General features: G+C 48.7%; 6 protein-coding genes across 6 annotated transcripts; 2 read left to right on the top strand and 4 right to left on the bottom strand.

Annotated features, from left to right (window-relative positions):
• Positions 1-16: 16 nt before the first annotated feature.
• On the bottom strand, positions 17-2,863 carry PHATRDRAFT_47418 (predicted protein; the record flags this gene model as incomplete). Its single annotated transcript, XM_002181551.1, has 3 exons — positions 17-550; positions 639-981; positions 1,134-2,863. The coding sequence occupies 3 exons, from the start codon at positions 2,861-2,863 to the stop codon at positions 17-19; spliced, it is 2,607 nt and encodes an 868-aa protein (XP_002181587.1).
• Positions 2,864-3,148: 285 nt separating this feature from the next.
• PHATRDRAFT_47417 (predicted protein) lies at positions 3,149-6,250 on the bottom strand (the record flags this gene model as incomplete). The annotated part of the gene is made up of 2 exons (XM_002181550.1): positions 3,149-5,846; positions 5,919-6,250. The coding sequence occupies 2 exons, from the start codon at positions 6,248-6,250 to the stop codon at positions 3,149-3,151; spliced, it is 3,030 nt and encodes a 1,009-aa protein (XP_002181586.1).
• A 327-nt stretch (positions 6,251-6,577) lies between these two features.
• Positions 6,578-7,960, top strand: PHATRDRAFT_47416 (predicted protein; the record flags this gene model as incomplete). Its single annotated transcript, XM_002181720.1, has 1 exon — positions 6,578-7,960. The coding sequence occupies exon 1, from the start codon at positions 6,680-6,682 to the stop codon at positions 7,958-7,960; it is 1,281 nt and encodes a 426-aa protein (XP_002181756.1). The 5' UTR covers positions 6,578-6,679.
• A 209-nt stretch (positions 7,961-8,169) lies between these two features.
• On the bottom strand, positions 8,170-8,747 carry RFK (riboflavin kinase; the record flags this gene model as incomplete). The annotated part of the gene is made up of 3 exons (XM_002181549.1): positions 8,170-8,205; positions 8,237-8,292; positions 8,387-8,747. The coding sequence occupies 3 exons, from the start codon at positions 8,745-8,747 to the stop codon at positions 8,170-8,172; spliced, it is 453 nt and encodes a 150-aa protein (XP_002181585.1).
• A 478-nt stretch (positions 8,748-9,225) lies between these two features.
• PHATRDRAFT_28723 (predicted protein) lies at positions 9,226-10,161 on the top strand. The gene is made up of 4 exons (XM_002181719.1): positions 9,226-9,347; positions 9,430-9,493; positions 9,582-9,909; positions 9,985-10,161. The coding sequence occupies exons 1-4, from the start codon at positions 9,279-9,281 to the stop codon at positions 10,049-10,051; spliced, it is 528 nt and encodes a 175-aa protein (XP_002181755.1). The 5' UTR covers positions 9,226-9,278; the 3' UTR covers positions 10,052-10,161.
• A 705-nt stretch (positions 10,162-10,866) lies between these two features.
• Positions 10,867-11,843, bottom strand: PHATRDRAFT_14090 (predicted protein; the record flags this gene model as incomplete). Its single annotated transcript, XM_002181548.1, has 2 exons — positions 10,867-11,433; positions 11,754-11,843. Coding segments are annotated over 2 exons (657 nt in total), but the record flags the coding sequence as incomplete, so codon positions are not given.
• Positions 11,844-12,318: the final 475 nt, after the last annotated feature.

Genomic DNA, 12,318 nt, shown 5'->3' with positions numbered 1-12,318 from the left:
TCAGCATTGTTTCGTTTTATAATAGTGCATCTACCCCAGTTAGACTTCGAATGATAGCTTCAGTCTCGTCAAGCGCTTTATCAATGTCGATTGACGCAGTGTTGGGTTTCCATGAAGACCGACTTTGATGCCACACTGGCAGCACATGCGCTGATCGGTCTCTATAGGTGTGTGTAGGTTCTGAAATTTTGGTAAGAGAAGGCGATGGGTCGGTCCATCGTTCACGCATTGTTTCTAATTGATGGGCTGTTCCATCTCTCTTCCGCCGATCGAATACATCATTGCAATCCTTCTGAATTGATGTCACGAGCTCCATAGTCTTCTTTGCCCATCCTTCTTGTAAGGTATTTGTCTCCAACTCGCTACGACCTACAAACTGATCATGTTGGTATTGTTGCACTCTCTCCTCCAGATCTTGCACTGTCTGCTGTAGACCCTCTCGAGCTATCATTTCTCGCTCCAACTCTTTGGTGGTTGCTGACAGCTGATTGATTGTCGCTTCCAATGCCTTTTCTGATTCTTCAAGCTCTCGCTCTAGCCGTACCTTGACCTATTGCAAGCATGGAGAGAGAGCAGTCGTAAAATATGAGAAAACGTTCATTAAACATGTGTACAGGCCACCGCACACAGTAATTTACCTGAGTTACTTGGGCATCATGCTTTCGCCTCATATCCTCAATTTCCACTTCGTATTCAGACTGAAGCCTCCGCTTGTAGTCTTTAGCCTTGGTTGTAACATCAACTTTCGCGCCATGCACAATGTCCTTTAGAGTTTGCTCGTGGCTATCTTTGACGGACTTGAGCTCGCCTTCATGCTGGGCCCGAATTCGAGTCAGCTCTCGCCGAAAGTTTTGGTCGATCCGAGCCCGTTCTGCAACATCGCGAATGCGCAGTAAACGTTCTGAAATGGAATGACTAGCACCAGCTGCTGAGGAACATTCAATCTCATCTTGATCGTAGCAGCAGGCTGCCTTGTTGCCCCTGGAAGTGACGGGAGTGGCACAGCGTCTGTCTGAACAAAGATCTCTCGTGTGTCGGTCCCTTGGTCAAAACAATCAGTTTGGCAACCTACGTTGATGACGGATTCCGGTCGTCTTTGCATCGCTTCCTTTCGAAGCGTAACCTTTTCCGACATCAGCTGGTTCGCCCTTTCAGTCGATTCATCAAGATCACGTTTCAAATTTTTGACCTCCTGTTGTAAGTCATCAGTCTTTCTCTCTGTTTCGGCCATCTGTTTTCGGTGTCGACGCTCGGACTCCTTTGCCACAGCCTTAAGTTGGTCGACTTCCAGTCGTAAAGAATTGACTTGGCCTTGAAGTAAGTGTGATTTTTTCTCTCCGCCTTCCTTAGCTTGTTGGGTTTTTCTCGCACCTTGTATTGTTGCGCTTTTAACACGTGCCTTTGCATCAAGAAGCTCTGTCTGCAACTGTTCGACCTTGCGATCCCCACCTGAATCAGCACTTCGCCTCAATTGAGCGAGAGTTTTGGAAAGGCTGTCATTTTCCTCTTTCTTTTCCGCCAGTTGCTGCTCGTAGCTAAGGTTATCTGCAACAAGACTTTCGAACTTCAATTCCTGTATAGTTTTTTCCGTCATCGCCGTTTCGAGGGCCTTCTCCAGATGCTGCACTTCGTGCCTAAGTCCAGTTTCCACTGATGTCGCATCCGTTGCCAAAACTTTTATTTGTTCCGCCAGCTCTGCTTTCAGCAGTTTCTGATCTTTCTCGAGCTGTCCTACCTGTTCCTTTCGTTGGGATTCAAGCATGACCTTCTCGGCTATCAGGTCGTCCATTTTTTCTTGCAGTCGAGAAGCGACCAAAGCTTTCTCTTTTTCTAGTGTCTCGATGCGCTGTTGTAAGCAAGTCTCTGCTTCTGTTCTTTCGCTTTCAAGCCGTTTTAGGTCTTTTTTCCATTTGGAGTCAGTTGAGGTCTTCTCTATTTCGAGTTGCTCCTTTTCAGATTCGAGAAGGTGAATTGCGTCTTGCAGTGACGTCCTCACGGATTCTGTCTCCTCAAGAGCTTCCGCTTTTTCTCGTTTCAGACGTTCAATATTCTCGTTGGCATTGATAGCCGCTGCTTTCCTTTCTTCCACTAACAAATGATTTTGCTGCTTCAAGTGCTCCACTTCTTGTTCGAGCCCTTCCTGCTGCTGTCTGGAGAGATCGAGCTGACGGTTGAAATTCTCTTGCCAAACATCGTATTGGCTCGAAAACCGATCACATTCGGACGATAAGGCTTTGTTTTCCTGCTGCAATAGGTAAAGGCTTTGATGGGACGTTTGAAGGTCACGCTTGAGGGCGAGCACGGCGGGTAATAAGTGCGACCGATCCGCCGATATGGGAGGAATGGATATTGCTGATTGAGGAGGGAACGGATCACGAAAAGAGACTGGCGTTCCTTCTTGTCTGAGAAGACGATGAATGCGATGACCGAGGGAAGGCTCAGAAGCAAACGTTTGGTTGGTGGCAACGACGGCTTCGTCATCGTCATTCTTTCCACCGGCCTGTCCTCCGTTGGCTCTTTCGGAAGTCAATCGGACCTCATGCAAAGGCGGTCGTCGTCGTCGGTGACCTTTCGAACTTCGCTGCCAGGATTCTCCACTGAATAAAGAGTTCGGCGGTGGAGAATAGGGAGAAGGTGCTTCGGGAAGCGATGGCAAGCTTTCTTCCTCTTCGCTAGTGTCTTGGTATACAAATTGCTGTCGCTGGTCTACCGTTTTTGGTGTAGAATCGCAAATTGGAATGGGTTGAGGTTGCGGTGGACCGTGCGGAGAAGGCTCCGGCGACAACTCCGTGCCATCGTCACTGCAATCTTCCATGGTGGATAATTGAAGCTCACTGTCAGACGCTACGTATGGCATGTTCATGGTGAGCCCGACTGCGCAATCCGCTTGCGTTTGTCTCGTGGTCAACCCAGCCTACCCCGTGTCGATGCCGTAGTCCGGGCCGAGCTGACTTTCGAATATAGCGCCGGTCGGCATCAACACTTATAGGGCCTTTGTCACAACTACAGGTTTGAAGCATTCGCGCTCATCTACCGACGAGGGCCAGACGAAAATACATGCCTTTCAAACTAAAGTGGTAAACCTATCGAAGCTATCAATTTGCTGTCATTGTGGGAAATACTCCACAGTATAGGGACTTTTTCACAACTATCTATTTGGACAGCTGTTGGCAAAATGACCGGGCTGGCCGCAGTGGAAACAAGTGTTTCCTGCACCTCCCTGCCCTGTCTCTGTTCCACCTCCACCGCGATGCCCTGCCCGACCGGCTGTCGTGCGGGGTCGACTTTGTACTTGGTTCATCTGTGGCAACGAAATATTGAGTTCACGACGAAAATCGGCATCGCATAGCACGCACACGGTGCATTCACGCCCCAAGTGCGGCGGAACGCTACCGGGTTTCCAGACGAAATGGACCTTGCGAATGACAGCACGCGGCGAGGAACATCGACCACAGATCTCGTTTTGGTTTTCATCGCCCGAGAGCACAGAGACTTTGTGGCATTCCTTGGGGAGCCAGATTGTATACGAGCATCGGTCCTGACCTCGTACATACTTGTTGCAAGAAAGTACGTATCCGCGTGATGTTTTGCGTACGCATACTTTCCCGGAATCAGAGGTCGAAGTTGGTTGTGCCGATGGATGGCAAAAGGGGCATCGAAAGACTTCAACGTCACCTCCCGGTGTTCCGCTGGCGAGAGCACAGGTTGGATGTTGACAAGCAAAGCAGCGGAAGTCGCCAGCGTTGCTGGCACCACCGTGATCGGAAGGTGGATCCGAAAAGCACTTGGGGCAAACGTGATAACCGTTGCCTTCATAGCCCTCCCCTCGCAATATCCGAATCACCTGAAATTGACATATGGGGCATTTGACAGGAGGACCATTGTCCTCTTGTTCTGTTTTTGGTCGGACTACACCCCGTGGTAAAGTCCAGCCTGCCCGGCATGTGCTGCAGTACAACAGTTTGCGCCGCACAGTGTTGCGAGCTGTTGTACGGTTGTTATTTTCTCGTTCTTGCTTCAACGCCATGCTGTTGCGACAGACTCCGCATTCGCTGAAACTCTCTTCCACAACTTGAGATGTGCTCTCACCGGCACCGAGTCGAGGAAAATGTCGTGCAACAGCTTCGTCCAGCTTGCGAGCTTCAGCTCTTGCCGTTTCGTAGCAGCTTTTCATTTTCGCAAGAATGGGCACCATAATTTCTTCCTTAGTTTTACGTCCAGAAGCGACTTCGTTGCATTCGGCCTCCATCTCACGGCGCAAGTCGGGCTTGTTCAGTTGATATCCCATGGAATTGTAGCCTTCCACGAGTGCGATTCCCAGAGGTGTTGGTAGAAATTTTTGCCTGCCGTCCTTTCTAGCATACTCGCGATCGAGAATGGTGGATATGTGTTGCGCAATCGTGGCATCAGTTCCAATACCATTGCGATCCATGAGCGAAATAAGCTCCACCTCTGAAATGGGTTGTGGAGGGCCTGAGCGACCCTCCTTCATCAGGAACGATGTCGGCCTTATGCGACTACCGACTTGGAGCGGAGGTAATTCTCCCTGCCCTGAGCCCCAACGTTCCCAGGGGGAATATATTTCTAACCAATTCTTCTCGATAACCATCAAACCAGTTGCATTGAACTCTTCGGTGCCCATTCGGACTGTCAACGTTGTTCCTCTCCCAACAGCATCACGAGAGCAGCAGGCCAAGTAGTGCTTTACAATCAAAGAATATATTTTTCGCTGTATCTGGTCCTGAATAGTATTTGGATCAACGGCTTTGGCAGGCGTGATGGGAGGATGGGCCTGATCATCGCTTTTCCCCGCACGAGGAATTTGAAACCCATTTTCATTCAGCAACTTGGAAGCATAGGCCCCGAACTCCCCTTGAAGTGAGGAAAATTGCTGTATTAATGGGCGGTGCTCAAACTCTGGTCTGAAACGTTCTGTTTCGGTACGGGGGTAGGATATATAACCTTGTTGATATAATTCTTCTGCGGCCGACATCAAGGTTTCGGATCCAATTCGCAAGTACATTGAAGCCCGCTTTTGTAGTTCGACCGTTGCTAGTGGGACGGGGCGCCACTTATTCCTAGTGCGCCCATTCATTGCGGTAACGACCGCTTCTCCAGCTTCCAAACACTCTTCGAATAGCACGGTGGTCAGAAGTTTATCGTACAAGTATCCGCGTTTCCACGAAAAGTGAATTGTCCGATTTTGTTGGGTACGTCCACGAGCAGCACTTTGGTCTTCTTCTTGCGATTGCTGGTGGTAAGTGTCATCCACAGAAATCGCTAGCTCTAAATGCCAAAAGTCCTCTGGGATGAACGTCTCAATCCGTGCCCATCGCTCCACAACAAATCCCAAAGTCGGAAACTGGCATGGGCCGTAGGAGATGACACCCTGCTCAGCAAAGCCGTCAAATTTGCGTTGCAATCGTAGGGTTTGAAATCGTGTAAAGGCGGCACCTACTCGTAGATCTAGCGTAGATCGGGCTTGGACCGCTGCCACCATGTACTCGTTCACTCGACCTAGTGTTTGTAGGGCTCTCTCAATTTCAACTGGCAACACGGTCGAAAACCGTGCCCGGTACACCTGCAGCCTTGAATTTGACCCCAAGCACACGGTACGTACTTCATCGCCAATGGCTTCTCCTTCCCGATCGCAATCTAACCAGAGAATTAGGACCTGGGCTTGACGTGACAATGACTTCAACATGCGTTCAAGGGGCTGCATGTCGTCGCGATACGACGTTTCAATCGGAGCTTCAAACAAGGCAATTGGGTCGCACTTGGACCATCCGTACGCCGGAGGAAAGTCTTGGGACGCTAAATGACCCCTTACGGATGTTGTTATCATACTGTGTGGGACTACTACTTAGCATATCGCGTAACCAGTTTGTGAGAGGCAAAATGAAAGCGGCTTGACGTACTACAAAGCAGCTCGTTGCGACGTACTAGGTCCTTGAACGCATACACCATTTCCTTGAGAAAACACGCTAGGAAAACAGACATTTTCGTGGCTGAACACTTGATTACCCTCTCGACGCATTCCACGATCAACGGCGTTGGGTAATCGGGCAAAGACAGAAGCCAAAGCCCGGGCCACGGATGGCTTTTCGGCGACATTTAAAACCGTTGGGACGTTGTTTTGCCGCATTCGACAGATCAATTTCTTGTCTCTCTTCAATCTCATATGAAAAGAATTGCGAGTGCACCAAGCGAGGGTTTGCCAGGTCGTCGACTTCTTTTCCCCATTGTCCATTTTCCAAGGTGAAAACGACAAAGGTGGCTTCTGTATTTTTGCTTTCGGATGTCGGAAACATGTCGTTCGATTAGTAGTATGAAGTTAAATTTTTCACAAACAGTCACGTGATTTGTGGAATGGCTATACGTTGCAGAGGCCGCCTTTGAGGAACTTTGGATAAGTCAACTTGTCCTAGCAATATCTTAGAAACAAGTAATTCGATAAATACCAACGAACAGCTAGCAACGAGATACCGTAAACAGGATGGACCTACTAGTGTTGAGGCAATTCTCCTTGCGTGAGACGATAAAAATGGCATTTGCGTATCGCAATCGGCTCGTTCACAGTTGCAAGAAGGACCTGGACAAACCATGGGACACTTTTTGAAGTATTAAAGATCACTTCAAGTCACCTCACGTCCATTTTCCGTTGCTCACGTCAACTACGATGTGGAACGCTAGTAGCTATTTCCAGCCCGCCCTCAAGCCGTCTCGGACAATTGTCACTTCCTTTACTCCTCAGAAACCGTCGATCGCCACCAACGAAGGTATTGGTAGTGAAAATGATGCTTATGAAGAAGGCGACTGGGTTCTCAACTTGTCCCATGATGCTGTGTCCAGCACGGTGAGCTGCGCATTGAGTAATGGGGAAATTCAGATTTACGATCAGGAGCGCCTCCATCCTGTAGCGTCTTACTGCATACCGAGAATAACGAATAGCGGCTCAAGCGCTACCGTCTTAGCCAACGAGCTGGCCTACGGATCTCCCGGCAGTCACTTGCTACTGGCGGCTTGTAGCGATGGTCGTATCGTCGTTTGGGACTGGCGTCAGTCACCGAATTCAGGTTCGCAGTTGCATTCGTCGATTCCTGCTGGACAGGCGACTCTAACGCTCTCTATGGGGTACAGCGGTGCGTTGGTGGCCGTTGGGAGTGACAAAGAACAAGTGCATTTTTTCGATCTGCGGTATGGGGGAAATCCTGTCGGATCCTACACTGACGCTCATACACTTGAGGTGACGCAAGTCCGCTTCGTCGATCTCTCGTCGTCCACTTTAGTGTCAGCGGGTGAAGACGGCCTGGCATGTCTGTTCGACACGAGACAAGCGACTGAAGAAACTGCTATGCAGACTGTTCTTAACGTAAGGGCTCCTGTTCGTCGGATTGGCTTTTGTGGTAATAATCGACAAGATTTGTATGTCTTGACGGGAAATGAAACGGCGAGTATTTGGGATTTGAATACATCAACTTGTAAACGTGACTTTGGATATGCACTGCGGCACGATTTGGGTCAAGCAATTCACAGTCAATCACCTGCTCCTATGGACTATCTTGTTGACGCCAAGTGGGATGGCGGTAGCAATGAACTACAGCTGGTGGCGGGGACCGCGGATGGAAATACTGCTCTGTTTCGGCTCACGGAGGATTTTCAACGGGCTGCGTGGCAACCGTGTCACGCTCTCGTCCGAGGCCACAGAGGGGTCGTACGTGCGTGGGCACCCTTATCATCGTCGATACTTCTGACCGCTGGCGAAGACGCTCGATTGTGCGAGTGGAATCGCATGGGTCTGCACGCTCACTCAGCCCCTTCGTCTCAGATGCCGACGGCGACGACGGATGCTGCTACACAATTTTCAACCACACCCAGAAACCCAGTCGTAGGTGGTGGTGGTCCAGTACGAAGGGCCAACCAGCGACAGCGGAATAAGGCAGCCACTGATCCGTACTAGAAAGAGCTATTCATGGCTAGATTTGGGGAATGGAAACAGTGATCTTATATTCTATCATTCAATTGGCTCATTCAGAGCTACCCATTCTTTCTCTTGCATTGTCCTAGAATCTTTTCCCTCTGCCAATCGCTCGCTTGTCGCGATGTCATTCTTGATTGCTTCAATGAGGGCCCCCAATCCGTCGAACGGCAGCTCGGGACGAAGGTATCCTACCACGGAAAGTCGAATCGGGCGGTCGTAGAAATCTGTGAGTACCGTTTCTTGACATGAACTTACCCGTCGACGCGGGTCTGATGATGGAGCAATAAAATGTGGTTCAATCGTCTTTGTCTCTAAATGGAACCAAAAGAAAACAAGCAGTTACATTAATTGTAAAGGAGTAGAAAGCGAAATTGCTTGCAACGCAAAAAGAGCTGTATAACGCACCATTATTGTAGGTTGGGTTGTATCCTATGGATACGGCAGCGGCGTAAACACCAGAGAACGAGGACCCGCCTTCTGCTTCTTTCCCCACAAACTTAGGGTTTTCACCTACTCGCGCAAATCCCCAGTAGATTCCACAAGGAAGACCATCAAAAGACGGAATGTCATCATGAAGGATACCTCCGGCGTTTTTAGGCCGTGCCACTTGAAGCGCGTCACGATCCAGATTGGCGGTCGGAATCCCCAGATCGGAAGATCCTCGCCCGAATCCACGCGCTACCTTGCTCATCATGCGGAGCGGCAAGATATTGCCGGGGTTTTCGTCTAGGTCCTTCGTTTTTCCATCTTTTGCAGACTCGGGCATTATTGACAGTGAACGCGGCTGTTGCTTTACCAAATCAGAAATCTGCTATTCGTCGATTGTCAGGGATATTCGTTGCAATCAAGACAAACCTGAATCTGACAGTGAGTATGAGTTGGAACGCTTTTTTTGGTTTGTCTCACTGACACTGAACAGATGATCCTATGACTGAATTTACACTATGAACAAGCACGAGGCGTTCAAATAGAATGCCGACACGAAGTAGACCCATGTATATATTGTGCAGATACACTGTAGTACGTCATTCAGACATGGTCTTCACTCTTCCTCAACTCACATTCACAGTCAACAATGTAAGCGAATTACCTTCTACTACTAGGTAGTATTCCGTCACCGCTTGAGACAACCTGGCTGGCTCTATGGTATAATTACAAAAGGGGGTTGGGATGTAAAAACACGATGAGATTGATTTTTGACCAATTGATTTCACAGTCAGTCAGTTGATGTGCAAAGACGCCCAACACCAGATAACAGTTCTGAAAGCCTGAAATACAGAACAAGCGCTATTCTAGCATGACAACTCTCCGGCAGTTTCAACTGAACGATCTCTTAAAATTCAACCAAATCAATTTGGATGTCCTGGTACGTTACTGTTCCGTTTCGCATACGTTGGCTCATCCTATCCCTACACCGATTCAACCCTGACAGCTGCACAATTCTGTAGACTGAAACATACAACGGTTCGTTTTACATGGCATACCTTTCCAAATGGCCAGAATCGTTTGTTGGTAAGTTTGTCAATATATTCGCGAAGCTAGTGATGCCCATCATCATTACCGCTTCTCACAATATCGGTGTTTGTAATTTGTTTTTTAGTGGCGGAATCTCCCCATGGATCGCTTATGGGTTACGTGTTGGGAAAGGCCGAAGGTGAAGGGAAGCAATGGCACGGTCATGTCTCTGCCGTTACGGTGGCACCAGAATACAGGCGTTTGGGTTTGGCACAAACGCTGATGACCTACTTTGAAACGCTAAGCGTTCAACAGTATAATGCTTACTTTGTGGATTTGTTTGTGCGCGCTTCCAACACGTTAGCGATTGATATGTATAATAAGTTTGGCTACGTTACATACCGGAGAGTACTGGGTTACTATTCCGGTGAACTACCTGAGGATGCTTTAGATATGAGAAAAGCTTTGCCGAGGTAAGTCAACCCGCAATGGGCTGTTGAATTAATTAATATAAGGCAATAACACGGGTTTTTCTTCGACTTTTGCAGAGATAAGGACAAGGAAAGCATCGTTCCTCTCCAATATCCCGTGCTTCCCGAAGATTTGGAATGGTAGTTTGCATTGGCAGTCAGATAATAGCTTTCGCTGCGGAGTTGCCTTGGTGGGAGAAATAACATTTAGTATAGGCTCATCATAAACTAGCTGTAAGAAACGTTTCTAGTCCCAACTGTATTCAATATTGAGCCCTACTACCACCGCATCTTTTTGGAAGGGCGCTTACGATTGTCACATTCTCCGTAAAACAGATCGAGCTTATCGTGAATCGCCTTACCGTTGATGTTGGACGTTCGGGAGCCCAACGGCCAGGTCTGGATCACCTCACGTTCTCGAGCGTTGGCTGATAATTCTTGTAAGGTAACTGCTCCTTCCATTCGCACCATTCCGTGAATATTTCCTACACAGACGAGCTGGTACTTCGCACGCGTTAGCGCTACATTCATACGGCGATCGTCTGTCAAAAAGCCAGCTGTGTGGCGGATCATTTCGTTGCCCGCATTTTTCGTGTTGGGACTTCTGACGAAGGAAACAATGACAGTATCGGCTTCGCAACCTTGAGAAGAGTCGACGGTCGCCACAACAATCTTGTCACCTAGTCCACGGTCACGCAGGAGTCGCTTCAGCAGACCCACCTGTGCCTGATAAAAGGTAATGATGCGCACGTGGTCAGTCGAGTGCCAGTGTGGGTTGTTGGAACCTGCACGAGTACGGAGCTGATCTATCAAGTCGACAACGACACGAGCTTCGGCCTCGTTTCGATACGAACCGCCGACCCCTTGTTCTTCCACGCCCTCCACGTGCAAAGCAGCGTAAGGACGCCCTTGCATTAGTAAGGGTCCAGACTCGTATATTGCACTGGATACATTCTCGCCGTTCTGAATTTTGTCCTCGTAAAAGCATCTGGAGGGAAAGCTTGAGATTTGAGGGTTCATTCGATACTGCACATCCAGCATTATATGTTGTTGTTTACAATCATACATGAGACGCTCCTGCAAACTCTTGCTCAATCCCAGGTCAACAGCCTTGCGCGAGAGCAGAGTCGCCGGTAATTGCTTGGGGTCCCCAACACACAAAAGACGCGACGGTTGAAGGTGAAGTGGAATGCAAAGCTCCGGCTCAGTGGCAGCAGCGGCTTCGTCGACAATCAAGTCATCAATTCTGGACGTCATACGCAAGAGCAAGCCTCCTGCACTAGCCAATGTACAAAAGATGATGTCGGCAGAAAGTAGCAGTTCTCGATAGATGTGATCTTGCGGCATGTCCTTCAGCTGCTGTAGTACTTTGTCAATATTTTCAACAATCCCGTGCGCTGCACCTCCACTCTCTAGACGTTTCAAGCTGTTGGAAATTTTGGAAGCTAGCTTGCCGACAGATGTTGGCATACCGGGAAGACTGGAGATGAGGCGAGTCTCCAATCGGCGAGCAAGTTTGTACAAGTCCTCACGCTCCCAGCCGCGGACTTGGCCAGGTACAAAAAAGTTTTTAATACTGCGATAATCGTCCATCTACAGCAAAAAGGGGAATATTAGCGAGCTATACGAATCTCGCATTGTACATACAGAAAAGCACGTACCACACCCTGCATCCAGGAAAACACGAAAATTGATTTGAGCGGTAGCGTATCCGGAACGTTGGACTTCACGGTACGATTTCGCTCGTCTACAAGAAGCTTTTCGGCATCACCCACCATTACTGCATTGAAAACAGTAGAAGAATCTTCGTTTGGATAAACTGACGCCAAGAAGCGTGAGGCTAAGACAGCAATAGCCTTGTTGGTTGGAGCGCAAACCATAATTCGACGACGACTGCTCTCTTTTTTACTAGAAGTACACACAGTGGCAAATTTCATGAGATATCGCGCAATGACAGAGACAAGTAATGTTGTCTTTCCTGTTGTACAATGGTAGAATACATGTGAATGTGAGTCCAACCCGATCCGGCAACGATTCAACCCGAGAAATTTTTTGTTCCTCGAAGTCTCAACATACCTGTCCCGGGTGGTCCCTGAATAAGCGTAATAGAGCTAGGTTTCGAATTGAGAAAGGTTTGAGCCGCTTTTTCTTGGGTTTCGTTGAGCCATGGCAATCGGAAAGGTAGCAATTCCGTTTGCGACTGGATTTTGGGGGCAAAGTATTCTTGGATAGAGCCGTCCCGAGGTTTCGCCGTAGACGGTTCCAACACAATAATCTCGGTATCGTCGTCACTACTGCCACTATCCAGAAAATCCGAATCCGGAAACTTGGTATGCTTGGAGGTTTTCTGACCCAGTAGTGCGGTAAGCAAGGCAATGTTGTGTGGCGGAACGGAAACCATGGCCTCGAAAC

This window comes from Phaeodactylum tricornutum, chromosome 13, assembly GCF_000150955.2.
Source record: "Phaeodactylum tricornutum CCAP 1055/1 chromosome 13, whole genome shotgun sequence".
Taxonomy (NCBI): domain Eukaryota; phylum Bacillariophyta; class Bacillariophyceae; order Surirellales; family Neidiaceae; genus Phaeodactylum; species Phaeodactylum tricornutum.
The sequence above is the reverse complement of the archived record's forward strand: the minus strand, read 5'-3'. Positions and strand labels throughout refer to the sequence as shown.